This window comes from Electrophorus electricus, chromosome 16 (genome assembly GCF_041902795.1).
Source record: "Electrophorus electricus isolate QZ-2024a chromosome 16, ASM4190279v1, whole genome shotgun sequence".
NCBI classification, from domain to species: Eukaryota; Metazoa; Chordata; class Actinopteri; order Gymnotiformes; family Gymnotidae; genus Electrophorus; species Electrophorus electricus.
This window is the reverse complement of record NC_137512.1, coordinates 17,912,501-17,934,587: the sequence shown is the minus strand read 5'-3', so window position 1 is coordinate 17,934,587 and position 22,087 is coordinate 17,912,501. Positions and strand designations below refer to the sequence as shown.

Here is a 22,087-nt window from a genome sequence, read left to right as displayed (position 1 = left end):
TTATTTTTTATTTCTAAATGTTTATTTTTGTATTAGATTTTATTAATACTGTAAGGTTTGAGAATCTAATTTTAAAATATACTAAGAACAGAAATTGTGCTTAATTAGTTATTCTATAGAGAGGTTAAATGCCTACATTTTACTTTCATGTGCATATATGAAACCTGTAGTCTATTTAAGCAAGTAATGCGAATGTTTCAACAAAATCAAGTTTCTAAAGATTTAACGCGGCAGTGAAGAACAGCGCCATCTGTTGTATATGAACAGTTTTGCAGGACTCGCCATCAACTTACCTTCCGCTTGAAATGGGACCTAGTTGAGCAGGCAGAAAAAGTGCAGTTGCCATCCGATTGGACCAATGGGTGCATCTTACGGAGAGCATTGCAAAGACTACTGCGCATGCTGTCCTGTAATGCTGGAAAACTAGCTGCTGTAGTGCTAAAAAAAAAACTGCACTGTCAGTTACAATGATGTCTGACTTTCATGCAATGGATAACATACTCTTTAAATGTACTATGATCATGCACAGAGACTTGGCGGCCACATGGCTTGTGTCATGACATCTGAACACAAAATATATAAAGACCCAACTACAAGTTTTTGTAAGTAACAGATATGTTTGAGTCAAAATTGTTGTGAAATACATAAGGTTTTGAAGCACCAGAAGTCCTTCATCAGCTGTTTAAGTAAAGTACTTCACTACTTCACTACAATTTTTGACTTGTGATCTTTTACTATTGTAGATACCCGTGACCCCCAGCCAATCTGCCTCATTCTGTCATTCTGTTCCAGCTTCGATTATAATTGAGTCAGGTAAATAGAATCCTATACCCCCTTATCCCTTTATTACCAAGTTCAGTTGGGTTTTTGTTTATTTGTTTGTTTGGGTTTTTATTTTTTGTCTTTTGTTGGCTGTCTAGTTGATTTGCTTTTTGGTGCTGGACTACTTTAAAAGTATAGACTATCTGTGGACCCCCGACTGATGTAAATAACACTGGTTTTAGTTGTGATCTTTATTTATTCTTTCACGTTAATTAGATAATGATTTAATCTGTCTCTAATCTGTCTCTGACTGTGGATTACTATCAATACTAGGCACTGAATCTTTTCTCATTTTCTTTAGGATTTAGGAAAAAGAGTGGTGGTGTTTTTTTTTCTGTTCTGTAACCTTGATGACGAACAGTAGCTGATTTGATGTTGCCTTTTGAGTGGTACAATCTGGGATGTCAGCACCTGATGCTCTCCCTTGGAGATAGAGAGGGAGGCATAGGAAAGGGGTTAGAAAGTGCCCTGTGTGCCCCAGGCAAAGAGAGAGGGCACTTACTCCAGGATTTACAGAGACGGCAGGGAAGCATCTCAGTGCTGTGCTGGAGGAACAATGCTGTGTTCCTGTCTCTAAACAACTAAACAACGTTTTTGTAAGGGGCTTTTCTCAGCATTCAAAATTATATACACATATGTCCAAAAGGTACTGTTTAACTAGAAATAAGTATACTAACACACACACACATACAGGGGCACTGCAAGAAGGGAGGAGTTACACAAGTGACTGACAGGGGCCCTATATTGATTATAGCATTAGGCAAATCTTTTTCACTGGGGTCCAATGTTAGGAGAGCGTAGTGTGATGGAGTTTGTGTTCTGTGTTCAGGCTGCTATACACCACAGAGCTGGTTCTTTGGTCCCTGGAACACCCAGGGTTGAGACCAGCGTGTGACTGCTGCCCTCAGACTTTGCTACAGAAAGAGAGGCACACTGTCTCACTATACCAGTGTCATTTAGGACCACCCTCAGTTTTGATGCACTCTGTAGAACTTCACATCAAGGCAGACTGTTGAATTCCACTGCTGAAAAACCTATTTATTTATTCAAAGGATATTAATACTCCAGATTATTGAAATAATCTCATCTATATTCAATATTAACAGCACAAAAAGGGTCAATCTACTGATCTTAAAATTAAGACAATGCAATTACTTTGAGGTACAACTTGTTTTGTTCATTATTATATGTTTTCCCTGATCCAACTCAAAAATAACTGATAAAGTAAATAAAGGAAATGTGAAAATGTATTCACTGGTTTTACAAGGTAAGGTTAAAGTCATGCTACACCATGTTTTAAATGCTGTATTGTATGCAAGTTATACATTCAGGTCATAGAATTAGAATGATTATTGGTTGTTCTATTTCTATGCATTCATACAATTAAAAAAACTACTCATCAATGGTCCATTACCCATGCTTGTAAAAGATCCATTAGTGATACACAAATTATGCAGTGACAGACATACAAGACAACATATTAACGCCAGACAGCCACACAACCTTAGTTAAACCCACAATACGTAGTATACTCATCTTCAACAAATAATGCTTTCCAAAGCAGTAAACATACTCTTAAGACAGCCCATTAATAGAGTCTTCAAACCCTCAGTGTAAGAAATAAAGGAAATTAACTGCACAATCTATTTGTCATTTTATCTGAACAGAGACACAACATTATAGTGGTATATATATATAATGTACACCTTAACAACTTAAGTAATTAATTCATTAATAACTCCAACTGGTACACGTGATTATTGAACCGTACCCTTGTATGTGATAAAGTACCATTGCATGTGACATTTGAAAAGGTGTGAATCATTTTGCAAGATTCAGGCTGCTTGTAGTAGAATTAATTATTACACGTGACGACAACAACAACAACAACAATAATAATAATAATAATAATAATAATAATAATAGTGAGTAATTCGTTAAATACATTTTTACTGAATAATGAAAAATTCAAGTGAAACAAAACTCAACAGTAGACCAAACAACAATCTCAGTATATACATTTACAAGTCTCTTAGCATGTATGCTCAGTACAAATCTTCAAATGGCTTAGAGTAGTTAAACAATAGATAATCCATGAAGTAAAAGTCATAGGTCCTTTGCCTCTCTTTTAAGCTCAGCTGCATGAAATATTTGTGTGTAATTTGTGAGGAAGTCCTTGCTGCTTTTGGGTTCCTGTCTTTAAAACTTGGCAAGGTTAGGTTAGTGGGGGCTCCAATATGCCTCAGGAGAAAATTGGCATCCTCTTCCATAGTCTCAAACTTGCCGATGAAATCATAGTGTATCAGGCAGGGGCTGCAAAGCTGTGCCGCCAGCTGCCAGTGGATGTCCATGCCCACTGGCCGGTGAACGTCCAGCAAGTACTGGATGAACTCCTTGAAAGTCACACCTGCTCCAGTACGCAAAGCCTGCCTGGATGGGTTCTTACGGTACCTGGAGATGATGCGCTTTCCAAACACTGAGTGATAGTATGAATTTGGGTTCTCAAACTTGTCCCGAAAGGCTGACACTAGCCTCTCGAAGGGCTCCCTCGAGAAGAGCACCTTAGTGTAGGTCTCCAGACGATAGATGATTCCCTTGTAGTTGAAGGAGTCCAGCCTTTTCAGGTGTTTCCCGAAGTGGAGCTCCTCATGCTTCAATTTGTCAGGAGAGGAAGCATTGCCCTGAAGCACTGTGAGCACACGCTTCCAGTTGGAGCAACCCACCTTGGGTACCTCGCAGTACAGGAGCTTGTGCACATCCTCCACAAAGATTCGCGACACATGCTGCCGGGTTATCGGCCGTGTACCTGCACTTTCCCCGTACTTAGCACATACCTTATTCATGAAATTCTGGCGAGCATGCTGGACCTGGGACAGCTGGTCAGTGGTGTTGATGTTGTAGCCAGCAAGATCACCGTCATGCTGCTGAAGTGGAGAGGAGCTGTTCAGAAGTTTATAGTGGTTTTTGGTGATGTCTATGTGGTTGACTGCAGAAGACTGTGGGTTCCGTTGGGGGAGTTTGGCTGGGGGTACAGGGCTAGGAAACCTGCTCACTACTGGACCAGATGCTTGTGTGTCATCCAGACAACGAGGGCAGTGTTCCTATAAAAATATAATTCAGGATCACGTAAAGCTGAGGCTAGAGACATTCAAACTGTTTTTCACTTTTTTGTATTCTGTATTATCAATTTAGGGTATATATTTTCAAAATAATTGCCAAAAGAAAGATTTTCAATGGGTCAAAAGTTTACTTTGGTAGTAACTGGAAACATGGAGTAGCCTTTTTCCAATGCCAAAGTCTTTGCTTATGCCTTCTGACAGAACTTGTTTTTCTGAACGATTGTGGACCTCCTTCTCTGGACATTGAAAACTCTGTTTGGACACTTTCAGTTTGGTCCACAAATTTCCTATGGGGTTCAAACCATTGCTTTGTGATGGCCACTGCAATATATTCACATTATTGTCTTTAATCCATTTTGTCACAACTTTGAAGGAATGCTTAGGATTGTTATCTTGATGGAAGATCCAGTTGCAACCAAACTTTCTGGCTGATGTCTTGAGGTGTTGCTTCAATATTTCCAGATGATACTTCTCCTTCATGATGCAATTGATTTTCTGAAGTGCTTCAGTCACTGTTCTAGCAAATTGACTGCACAACATGATGCTCTCAGCCCCATGCTTCACATGTGGGATGGTGTTCTTTGGAATTAATGGCCTCTTCTTCCTTACACATCAGATCTCAATTACGGATGCAGATGTTTTGTTACATGATGCCTGCAGCCCCATCACAAAATCCTTTGCTGTGGTCTTGGGTTTCCGTTGAACTTTTCAGACAACAGTTCCCTCTGCCCTGGAGTTTGTGCTGCCTTCCTGAACGACACAGTATCTGTGTGGTCCCAAGATTTTTTATTTTTGCATTCAATTGCTTGTGGTACCTTCAGCTGTTTAGAATCTGCTCCTAAGGAAGAACTGAACTTGTGGAGGTTTTGTCTAAGGTCTTGGCTGAGTTGCTGAGATTTACCCATGATAGCAAGAGTAAAATGCACTGGCTCTGTAGGTACACTCTTAAATATAGCCAGCAGTGCACTCCTAATTCACTTCTAATTATGACAACTGACCAATCAGAAGCTTCACATAAATTTCTGGCCTCTTCCAGACTCTTTAAAGAAATAGTGACTTTATATATGCAAGCTTTTGACCCACTGGAAATCTGCTTTATTCAAAGATTTATTAAAAGATGTATACATACATTTATTATGTGTACATAATATTTCTATTAAGGATTAAACAAAGATTTATTAAAAGATGTATACATGTTTCTCTAAAGATCACCACACTGTGGCACCATTGCACAATTTTCAGGTCCGCTGGTAAATTTAAGCATATCCGAATCCTTTTAGCTGATATGATGAGATAAGCACCTGGGATGATGCAGTAGCACAGAGAACATGCGCATACCTTTTTCACAAGCTGCCCACTGGAGTATAAGAGCTTTCCACCTATGCAAGAAGGAAAAAGAATGATGTATTAATTTGGCTCCAAATCCTTTGAGTCACCCTTCAGCCTAAAGCAAGGGACAATACTATATGAGTATACCTGTAAGGATTTGACTTCTAAAGCCACACTTAAAGAACACTAATCTGGAGGCAATGTTCATAGAGTCACTATCAGGGGAAAGGGCATGAAGCCTGAGTGGGGCAGAGGTGAGGCAAAGGAGGGGCAGAGGGGAGGCAGGAGGAGGAGGGGAGGCAGGAGGAGGAGGGGAGGCAGGAGGAGGAGGGGAGGCACAGGTCAGGAAAGGACAGGGGAAGCAGAGGGAGCAGGAAGGGAGGCAGAGGTGAGGCAGAGTGGGGGGAGGCAGAGGTGAGGCAGAGTGAATGGGAGGGGAGGCACCTCCATGGCCAGCTTTAATGTTTCTATGCTACTGCTTACTGCAGCTTCCAGATGGCAACCCAGCAGTATCAGCACCTCAGCACCAAGGTTATTGTATGCAAAACAAAGAAAGAACTTCAGCTGAGTTACATTCACTATAATGGCAGCTCAGAAAGCATGACCTAAAAGAAAACTGGAACTTTTGGTAAGAAGCGATTAGTGTATTTAAAAGAAAACATCAGTTAGCCTTGAATTTTCCTCATCTGCTGACAGCTGCTTTCCAGGTGCTACGTTTGTACAGCACTGACATTTGGGTCTTCCTCACAGCTGTTTTTCGTTAGCGGTGGTTGCGACAGACCCACCTGCCTCTCAGAGACTGTACCAGAGGGGTAGAGATTAGAGCAGGAGCTGCATCACAGACAGCCAGGTAACGGTTTGAAAAAGGTCTCCACGCCCTGACACTGACCGATGGAGGGATCGAGACAGCTATTGATTAGATATGCAAGCCCTGGATACTCCTCAACGATGGATTCTTTACAGAGTAGGAACTGACTTGCAGTGTCCTGGACACTAAAGGCAGACTAGAGAACAGAGTATAAGATGCGTTTAAAAGTCTTTTACCCCTTCCCTGCTCACTCCCTCTTTATTCCTCTACTGTTTGTCAAGCACTATCCTGCTACTGCCCCCTTTGTATCTTGTTGATAATTTTCAGCTTAGAGACTTTTATCACAAAGAATTCATTTTTCTCAGTACTTCAGTTGCTCATGAAACATTCTGTTAAGTTCCTGTGTGTGCCTTTCTGATCTAGGTGATCGTGTGTATCTAGTATAAGCATGTATGTAGGACTGTATTTATATTTGCAAATAAATGTATTATCGCATTTTTCAAAAAGCAGTTTTAACCTTTATTGGAGATAAAAGAAAGACACTGCCTATTCATAAATGGAAGGAATTTTGAATTTCATAGGGAATATACAGCATATTCATAATTTTCCTAATATCTGCTATAGTTTATTATCTTTTCTAATCTACAGGCTCACCCTATAGGTCATCTCAGCACTAATGTAGACTGCAGTAGACTGCAGAGTAAAGTGTGAAGTAGGACAGTAAAATACTGGGTGCAAAATTATTGTTAATGGTTAAGCAGTCATGGGAGGTAGAGGCATAGTGCAGAAAGCTGTAGTGAGAGCAAGACAAGAAACCTGCAGAGTGATATTTTACACGAGTGCACTAACTCCACACTGAGTTGGCATGCACAAACAGCCTGATGTTGGGGAAAGCATATAGGGGCATCGGCCATGGAGCAGCGAGGAAGAGGAGAGATGGCCCCGGTTTCAGCAGTACGCCTCTCCTCAGCACCGGCCCGGGCACGATTCAGGGCCGACGAAGGCGCGTCAGCCCGGTGGAGTAAACGACTCAGAGCAGATGGGTGGCACTTCAGCATTGATGAAGACCTGCCCGCCGAACTGCCCATCACTCTGATTCCATGCCCCTTTTGACCTTTGTGATAGCCAAAAATCTGTACAAGCAAGCTGTCGACAGATGAGTGCCTGAATCACAGACCTTGGCTTGGTGTTAACCACAATTAGGCATTTAACTGAGCAAAGGTAGAGCCAGTACCTAGAAGTTCAGCTGCTGCACTTATTAACTGACAGCACCAGATATTAGCAGTTCTCCTCTGTCCACATCTAAAGTGACAGGTATAGGATGTGTAAGGCAAAGTGGGTAAAAGACCCAGGTCTATTCATGAGAGTCAAAGCACTGTGAAAAAAGAAAAGAAAAAAAACAAAACAAACAAACAAACAAATAGTTCATGCAGATGTAAAAAAGGTAAAAATGAATCTCAAACTGGAAAGTCAAACTGGAAACTGGAAAATACAAGTGATGCATTTAGCAAGTACTGAGTATTGAGTTCTGATTTAGGAAGAAACACCTAAATTAATCCAATTTTTTATCATCTGGAACAATATTGCAATTCCAATATAAGATTTGGTTTGTTTGTGGATACTGAGGAAATGGCTTAGTTCACTAATCTATGAACCCCTGCAGGTAATTCGCACTTCATCATAACGCATCACTGAAAAATGTACTCTGCAACTGAATCATTATAAGGCTTTCACTCATGAGTTTCATTAAAATGATAATCGTGTTATGAATGCTAAAGTGAGGAGCATTTAGCATTCTACAAATAAACTAGTGAGGCACACTTTTTTCGGCAAATTACTCCTTTGAGGACTAGGTGATAATGAGGTGAATTAGGTAAGGTGATTGAGTCTTGGTTTTATTTAACATGCTGCTTTTTCACATAGGTCTTGCACCAGTTTTACTTTTCCAAATCCACCCTTTAGTCTTGCAAAACTGCTCATAAGGCAGCGTTATACCCATACATTTTGCTTTCCTAAACTCCTAAGAAAAGAGACCAAGAGAATGAGGGAATGAGGAATCTCCTATGTAATAACAGTGTGTTACCACAGCACACTTGTTCAGAACATCAAAACGATGCATCACGGACACCATGAAAAGTTGACGTGAGTGATCAGGAAGAGGTCCAAGCGGGATTGAATGAAATCAGACATTTTCTCTTCCACATTTCGTGTGATCGTGTCATTTTTTCTAAGCATATTGGAGGAAATAATGGCTAAGTTTTAAAGAAACCCTCAAGCACCTGAGTATAAGGTCAGCTAGCACTGTTTTGCATGAGAAATCTTTTTTCTTTTAGCCTTTTTCTATCCTAAAAAATATCTCATAAGAAAACATATCCATGACCCTCTCATCTTTGCAGCATTTGTACTAAATATTATATATATATATAATATCTTAAAAATAACACAGACACCTGAATAGGTATCTCAAAATAAGGTATTTCCTCTTAACATAGTAGATACTACCACATTATCTGACTTGTGTTGAACTATCCCTGGTATTCACCTTGTAGAAGAGGTAGAGGACACAGAAGTATCACACATCAAGCCACAGGCTCCAAAAACAACAGTGCAGCTAATTTTAGCCCGTGTCATCTGTCAACACCTGAGTTGACAGGTAGAGAGTGTGTAAGACAAACTGGGTCACAGGCATTGGTATATTCATGAAACCCAAAGCACAGTGAAAAGCCTGTCATTCCGACACATTCCGGCATATGCTGTGGCTGCTGTGGTAGGGCTGGGATCTAAGCTCTTTGTCACACCATAACCAAACCAGGAAGAGTTACCAGGTACTGGGGTTGAATAGGACAAAACCTAGTTCATGCTCGTGAAAAATGGGGTAAAAATGAATCTCAGAATGCAAAATCAATCAAGATTTCACACTTTTCAGTATAGACTCACAACTGCCAAAGGGAAGCAGATTGGTGTCATTTGTAGACTGTTTCACATGCAGCACTCAGCAGTTTGGTGGAAAGAGGACTGCACCTAATCTTAGCACCTGCTGCCATGCCTTGCTTGTGTCAGGATGTACAATTCCGTGGTGTCTGTACAGGGACTGCGTGTGTGTGTGTGTGTGTGTGTGTGTGTGTGTGTGTGTGTGTGTGTGTGTGTGTGTGTGTGTGTGTGTGAGAGAGAGAGAGAGATAGAGAGAGAGAGAGAGCAAATTCAAGTCTTTGTGTGTCAAGTTGCTCTAGGAGGCTGTAGAAAGTACTCAAAATCTTTATTATCTTAAACTGTAACTTTTCTCCAGTTAGTGTTAAATGAAAAATAATCCAGAAATCTTGCATATTATTAATTCAGAATACAAATTTGACAAAGCATTGAGCAATCTTATGATATTGGTTTTGATTACTATGCATAGCTTTTCTTATAGAGAAATCAGTTGTAATAAGTACCAAGACATCAATACAAACTCCGAACTCAAGCTGCCTTGGCTACACCAATACAAAATGATTCAAATTTTCAAAATAAGGTGTAAATGAGGCTAGAAAATAGCTTCCCCCCCACACACACATACCATGTTAGGGGTTGTGTTATGCCAATACACTATAACCTCTCGCAACTTTAGATTTATGATTAAGGATTCTTTAGGCAAGCCTGTGAGATGAGATATACTTATTCTCTGTGGCAGCTTTAAAACTCCAAAGGGCATACAGGATGTGCACTCCAAACATCCCCATTCGCTCGCCTGCTCTCTCTGTCTTTATTTGAACACCCTCTGACAGCCACACTGCCTCTCTGCACATCAATATTTATACCTGCTAGACAGAAGAATAGTTAACATCTCTACACACCCCAGCCAGCAGTGCATAGAGGAAAAGTAAGAATGAACTGAGACAAAGAAACAGAATTAATAAGCAAACAACAGAGAGATGGAAGGATTTATTGACTAAAGGACTGACTGGCAGATTTTGAGTGATTGGCTCAGGGAGAGGTGGACAGACGGGTATAAGGAAGTGTGGATGGTTGGATGGAACTAATGGAATATCGTTAGGAATGTAACATGCTGTCTGTGGACATTTCCTCCTAAACAACTGAGCTGTTTTTATGCCCTCCTACCAAGGTCTAAAGCTTTAAAGCCCTACTTTGGACAGAACAAACAAAGTTATACTCTGTGCATAAAAAAACAACAAAATACTTATTCTCAGACATTTTTTTAAGACTGAGATCCTCACGGTACATACATTCATTTCAGTCATGCTGTTTAACTATGGGAGTCTAAAGCAGTCTGGGCTTTTATTTGACATGCGACTCGTCATTCATTGTGAGGCAGTTCTCATATTTACTCCTGTTGTGTTGCAGTAGACACCTGATGCAGCAGCCGTCTGTTGTCAGCTGCTGTGCTGAAAGAGAGCACATGTTTCTTCATCACTGTGCTGAAAGAGAGAACATGTTTCCTCATCACTGTGCTGAAGGAGAGCACGTTTCATCACTGTGCTGAAATAGAGCACGCGTCTCTTCATCACTGTGCTGAAAGAGAGCACGTTTCTTCATCACTGTGCTGAAATAGAGCACGCGTCTCTTCATCACTGTGCTGAAAGAGAGCACGTTTCTTCATCACTGTGCTGAAATAGAGCACGCGTCTCTTCATCACTGTGCTGAAAGAGAGCACGTTTCTTCATCACTGTGCTGAAATAGAGCACATTTCTTCATCACTGTGCTGAAAGAGAGCACATGTTTCTTCATCACTGTGCTGAAAGAGAGCACGCATTTCCTCATCACTGTGCTGCTCTCTCACACACATACTCATTCCCTGCAGGGGTCCACACAATCTGCAACTCTTCATTAAGCTTATTCATTTGCAGCCCCCTACATCACTCCCCCCCCCCCCCCCCCGCGTTCTCTTCGCTCCTGCCGCTGAAAGATCCTGAATTCACCAACATGCTGGCAACCGGTGCTCAACTGGCAGCCACCTCACAAGCTTGCTAAGCTTGTGTAAGAGCAAATGTAATTACTTCAGTGGCGATGGATCTTTATGCTCAGAAAGCAAGAGACCATAATAAATAGTTGGATGCAAGAGATGAGCATGTGTGACCAATATTTATCAGGGTTCATTACTGGGTGCATATCATAGTTCATAGAAGATTTTCCAAGTTCCTCAAACATCTCTGGTCAAATTTATAATGATGCAAAAAAATCAAAAATAGACTAGACAAAAGATTACTCAAAAAGGCCAAAATGACCAAAGACCAACATTCAGAACAGGCCCTGTGTATCAGCAAGTAAGAAATCCGAAACACTCATGTATCAAAACGAAAAGCTGCACTAAGCTTATAATTGAAGGATACAAAAGCATTAAATAGTGTTCAATGTTTCTGGGGTTTTTTTGTGGGGTTGTGTGTGTGTGTGTGTGTGTGTGTGTGTGTGTGTGTGTGTGTGTTTGTGTCTGTACTTTTTTGAGTTTGAGTACTCCTCTTCTGGTTGGCTGCTAAATGTACCCACCTGTCTCTCAGGCCCCCATGCATGCAGTACATCGCTGGAGGTATGATTCACTGCTGAGTCACAGACAGCTGCTTTGCCTCATGGGACAATGCGACAGAGAGCCGGGAGTACTTCTCATATGCTTGCTGAGATGGAAAGATTCAGAGAAACTGAGGTACTAAGTGCCAGGGAGGTTTGAAATCTGTAAAAGCAGACTGTACATCTTTCAACACTATCGATGCCCAGGAACGATGAAAAGGGGAGGGTGCTGGGCACACTGCAGTGCCCCCTACTTTTGGAAGTGTTTAACTACACCTTTTATTTATGTATTTTCAAAATCAGCATCAGCCGATCACATTTGTTGTCGTTGTCATTTACGGTTGTCATGGATATGCACTGTTGTAGTTAGCATTAACAGCCTGTAGTTGGGGGCTACATACAGAGATCACTCTAAAAGAGTGATTTTTTCAGAATTTCAGATTTAAGTCAACACGTTTTTGTTTTTTTTTATTGCTAGCACCTCGAAGGGTATTACTTTGCAATAGTGTCTTTCTTTGAGATGTCTAGAGCTGTTTATAGCTCATTCTGGTTTAGTATTAACATCCTATAGGTGAAAACGTATTATTGTATCAGGTGCATTGACATTTTGAATTAAATGATAAAGGACTAATTAGGAGATTATCATATTATTCTGAGTTTCATTAGGTGAAAGGTCACCTGCATATGCTCATAGATCCTTAGGGAACATGTCATACCCTGCTAATGTCAGGCCTGACTAATCAGTCTGAAACCCATCTCTTCCTCCAGCAATGCACTTCTCTGTTGTTTCCAAGATAAGATGGCCTTCTCTCTGAATGCTGAGATATTGCTTTGCATAATTCCTAATAAGACGTAATAAAAATGGATTATTTTGGGAATGGTGCTCTATGTCAGTGCACCTCAAATGATGCTGAATAAATGCCTGTGAGCAAGGATTTGGGCATTTATGGTTTTTACAAAGGGCACAGAAATACATGCTGACATACCTGTACTGACCTTGATGGGCCTCCTGAGCTAAGAGAGAAATCTGTCCTGCTGCTTTGCCGAGTTTGTCTGTATTCATGCTGCTGAGGTCTGATTTGTGTTAAATGCCTCATGCTCACATAACAGCGCCTGACATACTATTCCTGAAATTGGTTATGAGCAGAGGGTCTTATTTCAATGATGAGAATGCACTGAATGTACTTGCACACACACACAAGCACAGACATGTCTAGATTCCAAAAAGGAAACAAACTCAGGTCTGAGACACATTGACTCACAGGGGGCAGAAATAAGAATTCAAACAAAAGTTAGATCTTGTAAACAAGCTTCAAGCAAGAATGTAAAATGAGAAATCTTTGTCAAACAAACCAAACACTCAACAACACTGGTGTCTTGCTTGTCTTTCACACCTTCTGCTGTGAGCTCACCTGCACACTCTTGAAGGAAGAGCGCAGGAGGTGGGGGACAGCTCCATCCGGATTTTCAAGAGCTCAAGCCTCCCCCACCTCCACCCTCATCCAATTTCACAACAAGACATAAACAAAAAGCTCGCCAGGGAACTGTACTGCTGTACGGGAGCCTGAAGCTCACTCTGCTATTTGGACTGTTAGCAACCGCCTCAGGTTATTTCACTTGCAGATAATGTGTCTGTCCTCCCCAAAAAGATTTGGTGTAAGAACATTTAAAGAACAATACAATATAAGAGAAGGGGAAGAAATCGAATGCGGTGTAATTCTCGTGCACTAGTGTGAAATGGATTTAGCTTCATCGCTGGTTTCTAAAAGAAGTTGGTGCAATTTCCCCCACCAAGCAACTTCAGTTTCTATATCTGAGCAACACTTTGCTAACAAGAGTGCTAACACCTTTTAATGTCAAGTCTTTTGATAAAACCTTGGCTATCATTTGAATAAATGGACTAATAATAAGTTCAATTTATATAGCGCCTTTCACAGACACAAGGTCGCTGATGGAGAAAAAGAAACAATTCACACAAACACAATAAAATAATAATTGTTATTGTGAGCTGAAAGGAGAAGTGAAAACAAAACTCACCTGGATGTTATTTTAGATATATTAGGTCAGATACTAAAGACTACCTGAAATGTCAGCTTCCTAAGCATGTCACAGTTCTCAAGTAACAATCATTTTATTGTTAGACATAGGTTCTCAAACTCCAGATTTGGCTGGCTAAAGCAATGCAGAGAATATTTGATGTGACATTTTTCCTGTACACCTAAATTCAACTTTCTAATATACATATCATGCGCTTCCATGAGCTGAATCAGAAGTGCTGAATCAGAATTGGTATCGGTAATCTGTGCAGCGTTGTGTCCCAGTGGGAATGCAGTCCTACAATCCTGAGCTGCACCTCGTGCCCTTACATTCAAGAATGTCTGCTGTTCTCGGGGTCATGAGTAATAGTAAATGACTCAGGTATGATATCAGCGGCTTGCCATCCCAACAAGTGAGGCAGAGATGCTAGACTGGGCCATGCAAAACATTCAAAACATAGTAATTGCTACATTTCCTTTGTGAGGAATCTGATATGTCATGACAGACAGATCTTGTAATGAATCGACTTCTCAGGGCAGGTTGACAGAAGCCTGTGATAGCTGAACACGACCGGGCCTCTGAGCATGGCTGGTTTTGGGTTAAGGTTAGGGTTTTGGACTGCCTTTCTCCTTGATGTGTTAAAGGTTCCAGACAAACAGCAGCATCACAACTGCTCAGCAGTGAAAGGAAATGGAGTCTGGTCGGTAACATAACACTAATGGCCTCCCTAATGTTCTGCTTTTCAAAGTGCCCATCATGACATCACTAACATCACTTCACAGTGCAGTCACATGGAACATCTGCTCTGTTTTTCACCGTAAGGGACACACATCATTTAAAAATGGCACAATTTCAAAAATATTCTGATTGGAAGCATTATAAAACTTTTAGGTCTATGTTGTTTCTTTAGTACTGAAGACATTCCTGTCTTAATTTTAAAAGTCATGTGTAAAAGTAGCCAATGTAAAGACCTTTCTTTAACAAGGATAGACAGAGGTGAAGGTAGTTTAATGGGATTTATTCTCTTACTGGTGGTGGTGGAACAGAGTTGGCATTGATGTTCAACATAATTTGATCTTTGATGTCTTGGTCAGAGAGGTTAAACCAGTTAAATTAAAATTAGAACTAGATTAAAATTAGAAATAATACTAAGTATGAAGACCCTGTGATAGAAAAATAGGAATACAATTGTAATGTTCTATACATATTCTGTAACAGCCTCATGCATTTTGTGTTTATTTCAAACACTTTGGCATACATGCCATTAAAACCGACATCCAACATGAATTCAGCTGGCACTGGGCAATAAAACCCCAATATAAATACTACCATGCTAGGGCCCGGGCAACTCGGTCTGAAATGAAATTGTGAGGAAACTACAGCTGGGCACATGCACTGAGACAGTCCAGGTACCATCTGCATTTCTTCCATTGCTATATGTATAATGCACCGCAGCGAGAAATCCATCTATGCCAGCTAGCCAGCTCCAGGGGCGAGCCACTGTGCGTGCTTGTTCGTCTCTGAAAGGTCTACACTTGGATGGGTTAAAATAATTAGGTGCTTGTCACGAGAAAGCAGGCTATGGAGCAGTGCTCCTCCAATGCATGCCCTACAGTAAATTAAATCTAGAAATGCCAAGTATCCAATTTCATACCGTTGCCATTATGGTCACCCGCCCATTTATCAATTTTACCCAGTGATGGCTCACTGCTTTATATCACACCAGCATCTGCAAGGAATCTGTAAACAGCTTCAGCTCGCAAATTCTTCACAGGGAGATAGGCTGCTCAGGACTGTGGAATGCATTCACACACAGCAGGTCTTTAGCAACAAAATGTATCCAATAACCTATATAGCTATAATGATATATTAACATAGTTGTATATAAAAGCAGAGATGTTTTCATCTAAAAGGAATTAAGCAATTTCTTGCCAGAGTTCCAGCAGGACCAGGAGACAGACTGAACTTGGTGTGGGCCATTACAGACCTCTTTTATAGAATTGGCTGTCCTGTATACTCTTATGCTACAGTAACAGCTGAAGTTATGATCTAGCTTAATTAAGGTCAGAAATTATTAAAGAATTACTAAAGAATGTGACAGCAGAAGAGGTTCCCAGATAAATACAAAAGACCGTGAAGTTTGATATTAGTATGAAGATTCATTCTCCTTTGAGCACAAGGCCTAGGAGTAAATGCTGGTAAATAGAAGAACAGTATGGGTGACTGTTACCATGTCAGGCAGATCACTCTGCTGCACTTCTTTTTAAGGCAAGGACTCCTACTACAAAAGTACAATTTGAGTGGCACGTTAAAGGATGTCCTGCTAAAAGAAAAGCAGACAGATTATATCTTATAGCATTCTGTTTTTTCACTTAGGAAAATTATAGGCAGAAATTCACCGTTACTTCTGCAATTAAAAGCATGATAATTAATGACATTTATTTCAAATAGGAAGGTTTAGAACACCAATTTATTTCAAATGATCTTTTTGGCTAAATGTATCCAGAAAATACTGGCAATGCATACAGTTAATCTTTGCATTTCCACATCTATTATAGTTCATGTGATATGTTCATCAGAGTTAGTAGTAAAAGTAGCTTTTATAAGCTGTTTGATATTGGGTCGAATCCTTCTGCTTCTAGCCAACTCACTACATCAGGGCAGCCAAAATATATTTTACCAAGGGACTGGGTTTTGGGAAACGAATGCTCTGCTGCTGACAGAACCATCTGCAGTATGCATGGAAGGATGGCATTAGAATATGCATGCATGCATCTGTAGTGAATGTATCCTGAATGCTAGAGATAAATGATATCGAAAATAGGCTGTGACACAGCACAGACTGGTTGAAAGAATACCAGTCGTTCCCCATAATTAATTAAGGTCATTACCTAATTCCACCTATCTCCCATTCAGAGGAACTAGATGTGCCAGTATTATAGAATGTGTTCAATCTCAATTGTTCAACACTGCAATGTCAATCATTTGTTTGGGACTGGCAAAAAATCTGTGGATAACCTTATCTTGGACTTCAAATTATGTACAGTTGATTAGCAAGCTCTGTGGAAAGCCCCTTAAGTTAAAGTAGTCTACCACATGCCTGCTGCTCTCCTCTCTGCTCACTCCCACATGTGTATGGATATCTGCAGACTAAATAACCTTGTGCTAATCATTATCTAGGTCATATAAATGCATATTTACATCTACATCATATATAAAAGTGTTGATAGACTACAACACATTGTGGCCTTGGCATTAAGAGGCATGAGACCATGGTATGTTTTTTGTTTTTTTGGCAGGTGAGATTTGCCAGTTTTTCTTCAATTTTTTATTTCAATCTCCATCAATCAGGTAACTCCCCCCATCACACGACAGATGCAAAGAAGGAAGTGTGAGGGCTGTCACATGCCTCAGAAAAGGCATGTGCAACCAATTGGCACTTTTTTTTTTTTCCGAGATGTGACTCATGCAATGTTGGGGGCATAACACAGTTGGTGGATAGCGCTATCCACCCCCTTCTGATGCATGAGCATACAGACACCCGTGATTGGCCAGTGTCACTACAAATTGACAGAGCATGCCATCCCCCCTGCCCTGAGAGCACAGCCAATTTTGCTGTCCTGGCCATGGATGGCTATGGCAACAGGGATGGAGCTGCGACTGTGTTTGAGAACTTTTATTGTCTTTTTAAAATCTCTCCAGATTGTGCCACCACACGTATTAGATGACTACAAATTGTGCTCATAGAATATATAACGATCTGTCTTTGGTGTATTATTTCTCAGTGTTCTCAAAATGATAAACAAACAAACAAAAAACAAAGTCTCTGAACATTTAATAAATAGACTGTCCTTTCACACCTTAAAACAAAACTGTGGTGTAGGAGGAGCAGCCCTTGGCCTGATTATGTCAGAGTCTCTGTGGTGTATGAGACCCCTGCTCTGGCTTGCCCTGGAAGGCAGGAAGTAGCCTTGAACACCAGAGAACCACTGCACAATCATTGGAGATAGCCTAATAAGCAAACAGCAACCTCACCCACATCATGCCACAGACAGAAATCACTGGGCCACACATAACACAGCAGCAATTATACAGTAGAACAGAAGCCATGACAATACCTTCAGCTCTGTAAAACTTTAACCTCTCAAACGTCAGGCTGGACAGTATAAGGGGCTGATCATTTAAATATTAAGTTCCTCTGGAGCAGGTTTCACTGGAATATAAAGATTAACTTGAACAGGTCCCATTAGAATATAAGATTTCACTTGCTCATTGGTTCTGTTACATTTGGTTTAACTGCAACACTTGGCTTTTGTTTGAAGTTGACATCACACAGTGGTCTTCTGCCTGAAAAACCATTGAAAGGAGCTGATGCACTGCACCATGTGACCCAGTAACCAGTAGTTGTCACGGACTGCTCCCAGTCCCACTGGTCGCCTGGTACGGCCCGCCGCTTGCAGAGCGACTTCCCTTTATCCTTTTTGTAACCACGCCTCCCTTGTTCGCACACACCTGCACATGGTTGAATGTGATTGTCTATATGTATTTAAACCCCTGCTGGTGCGTGTATCTTTGTCAGTCATTGCCTTTGTTCATGTCGTGTAGTGTTTGTTCACATAGTTGATGGTAACCATGTTAGTGTCTTTTTCAGATTGTCAGTGCCCACGTTTGTGTTTATCGTTGATGTTGCATGTGAGCGCCAATGTTGTACATGTCCTATATAAATGTCTGTCTACACCGATGGAGTCTGTACGTCATGTTCCTCGACCTGCGGCACTCGGGACGTTACAGTAGTATGTTTACACTTCACTACCTAATAAACCAAATCAGCAACTAGGCATAACTTCATCTACCAGGAGCATAAGAGAATGTTTTACAGCAGTAAACAAGTCAATTTAGAGCTAGCATTCAGTTTAAGATCATGCAAATGATCAGTTTGTTTTTCCAACACATCACACTCACTCAAAAGAATAAGCTTCTGCTATTTACATAATTGCAGTGTCACGCTGGGAGGCTTGACGGAATACAAAGGCGAGCTGTGTAGAACACAATGACGAAGACAATGTAGCACATATGCTCACATAAGGTTAAACACCAACAACCAACAACGACTACACAAGACTTTATATACATATCCCGTAATGTCACGAAACGAGGAACAGGTGTAATACATGGGGGAGGGCGTGGCAATGCAGATGAACACATATACACACACACACACACACGTCTGGGAGGAGGGGGCCGTACCATGACATACAAACACTACATATTTGTGTCGTTATGGCATTCAGACAGACTCATAAAGGAATCATTCTCTGTGAACCATTTCTGAATTTAAATAGTTCTAGTCTAAAGAAACATGTCAAACAAATACTATAGCAAGGTATTCCAGAAAGATTGTAGGAGAATGCATAATGTAAAGTTTGAATAAATCAGTCATTATAAACAGTATTCAAAGAATTCTGCACTTTTGTACCTATATTGTAAGTTGTCCCATTTTATGTCATGCACATTATAAAGCATGCAGCTATAGGAACAAGTAAGAAGAAAGCTACACCTCATAATAAATACTTACCATTTGAGTGTGAGTGTGAATTGCTTTACAATACATAAAGCTCCATACCCAAGACATTACCATGAACAATGCTCTAAGAGAGGATCAGAATGGTCAGAATTTCTTGAAAGTCAGAAATAAAGAGCTGGATTTGAGGGTCTACTTGCAAAAACAGATTTATGATCTACTTTCCACATCTAGCTGAAGTGGAGCAGAGTGAGTCAGAGGGGCTGCGTGCAATCATGCTGCCTTGACCTTGGACCAGTTTGTTTTGAAAGACCAGTTGGACCAGTTGGACCTTGGACCAGTTTGCTTTTCTGCAAATCCTCTTTCCACATAAACATGTGCATGCACATGCACAGACTAGACCTCCACACCTTTCTGTGGGACATCACACAGTAACTCAGATCTTTTCACTGTTTAAGAAACACTTTGTCCAGAAATACAAGCACTGCTAATTATGAATGAATGGTAATGAGAGGCTTCATTAAGTAAAAGAGACTGCACTAACTCCCCTTCACCAGCTCTTTTGACTTTTATTTCAATCATAGGCTATATTATAACCAAATAGTGGACCTGATCTCACAAAGAATGTGGAGGAATTGTTACAAGTTGGAAGAGCATTTCTGCATTTCCCACAGTTTCATGTGGGTGCAGGCAAAGCCCCAAGCACAGATCCAATCCTTGCTCTAAGCTTAAACATTAATAACCTTTCTGATTTTGTTCCATGGCATCTGCAATATTGATATCCTGTGGGAATAACACAAAATGATGCATAGAACAGTGGCACATATGCTTTGGTATTCAGGTTTCCAGGTGCAGTCTCGTCCCAACAGGCTCGTTGTTCTGTAGCCCGGCCTGCCTGACCTTGCATGCAAATCCCTGTGAGCTCTGCTAAGAGCTCTCCATGCAGAGGTGCATCAGTGCACCCACGGCTCAAACAAAGCAGGCTTTTCACGCATGTCACACCTCTCCTCTGAGTCTGGAACCTCGGTATGTAAAAATGTTATCTGCAGCTTTGCAAATCAGAGAGAGGAGAGGTGGAAAGATTGGTGTAATACACTGGGTCTCACCATCCTGCCTCGCTTTGATTCAGTGACTGTCAATGTGCACTAAATAAAACCTGTTTTTTGCAGCTATGTGTCTGAATTTGTGTCACTGTGGCTGGAGCTATGAACCAAAGTTATAAACTGGCTTTTCACATAGTAACTGAATACATATTTATCAATGCTGGTAATCAATATGATACTCATTTAAGAAACAATTTATTTAATCTCTCATTATTGACAAAGGTGATACCACATACAGATTTTCACAGTGGTTTGTGCAATGCAGAATAAGAGAATTCTTGTCCAATACGGCCATGCAAATCGAAGACATTTTCAAACTGATTCTAGTATTTAACCACTGAACATAGCCCATTGACTGCTGAGGTACACCTTCTCCTGCTGTCATGTTTTTACTGAGACTCAACCCATCTCAGCTGCAATTTCTCTTCCCACCACCCACTGATGCCCCCCTACTGTAGGGCATCATCACTCCACCCCAGCCAACTACTTCTCCATTGCCCTTGACAGTCATTCTCATGCAAGATGGGTTTCAGACACACATACACAGTTGAACCTAGACTGGGACTACTAGAAAACTGGAATAGACGTTCATTGCTTATTTCTTTATTTTATTATTATTCTTTGCTCTCACAGCTTATTTTGGTCTGTATCATTTAGATTGTTGCTACAGTAGTGTCCGTTGTTGACCCGAGGAGACTGTGAGAATAATGCAAAATGTTGCATAGAACATTAGTGGCACATGTCTACACATGTCTAGTGTCTAGTGGCACTGTCTACAGTTTGCAAGTTCTCTGTGGCTGTCCAACCATAACAGCAGAAAAGCAAACAAGATTTTGAATATTTGTTATTTGTACCATTGGGATTATTTTATTATTGACTAAGTTAACTTCATATTTATATCTCTGTCATAAAAAAAATGCTGTTACTATTTGACCTTCTTTACAAGGTCCACAAATGTTCTACAACAACATTCTCACTGGGTCCACCTTCAGCATGTAAAACCATGTCACCATCAGGGCCTCCTCTTGACCCTCCTGACTCGTGATATTATACAGCATGTTATGCTGGTACCACAGCAATTAAACTAAAAGGGAGTGCTGGTCAGCAAAACGCGATAATGTAGCCCTCCATCTCACTTACTATGTTACGCCACAATACATTACACCGCACCAGTCTGAAAGCAAATAAATTGGACGTCTCGTCGTTAGAACTTGAGAGCTCATCTTAAGAACTGCACTAGCACTTTTGCTGAGATCGAATCACATTGCTCAGATGCTGATTATCTCATTGTAATGGTGTCGTATTTCACTGTGATCCAACTAACTGATAAATCATCCACTCTCTGTTAACTATTGAAGGCTGGGGAGTAAGACGTCTGTGCCTACTTATGCAGAGCACACAGTCAAAATTTGAAAATGACTACAAACCTCCAGTTGCTGCAATGGAACTTTGTTAATTTAAAAGGCACTGAGATTTCTTTTCTAGGGCTCAACAATTTGGGTTTAGTTTTGAGAGAGAGATAAAATCAGTCATATATCCAAACAGTTGTAACGAAGGGAGGCGAAGCAAGATGCAGAGGCAAGCCGTCGTTTGATGAGACACAGGTGTTTATTCAACTTGCAACAAAAAATGGAACCAAAACATGAACCACACTGAGCGATAACCAGTATGAAAACACACTAAGGCAGCTACAACATAGCTTATACAGGGTCAAACACTGACAAAGACTAATACACATAAAATTAAATATACACGTTAATGACGATTCCAACAAGGGACAGGTGTAACACACAACCAAGTAACAAAGATGGGACATGGCCATGTAGACACAGACACACACCCACCCACCCAC

The 22,087-nt window shown here is 40.7% G+C and overlaps 1 protein-coding gene across 4 annotated transcripts in view; it reads right to left on the bottom strand.

Annotated features, from left to right (window-relative positions):
• Positions 1-1,839: 1,839 nt before the first annotated feature.
• Positions 1,840-22,087, bottom strand: part of LOC113579719 (carbohydrate sulfotransferase 8) — a 37,214-nt gene continuing 16,966 nt past the window's right edge. For all 4 annotated transcript variants that reach the window (XM_035531939.2, XM_081699252.1, XM_035531940.2 and 1 more), the window contains 2 exons: positions 5,280-5,320; positions 1,840-3,923 (listed from right to left, as the gene is read on the bottom strand). In XM_035531939.2, the coding sequence (XP_035387832.1) occupies positions 2,868-3,923; positions 5,280-5,320 (1,097 nt within the window). In that variant the 3' untranslated portion in view covers positions 1,840-2,867. The remainder of the gene's footprint in view (positions 3,924-5,279; positions 5,321-22,087) is intronic.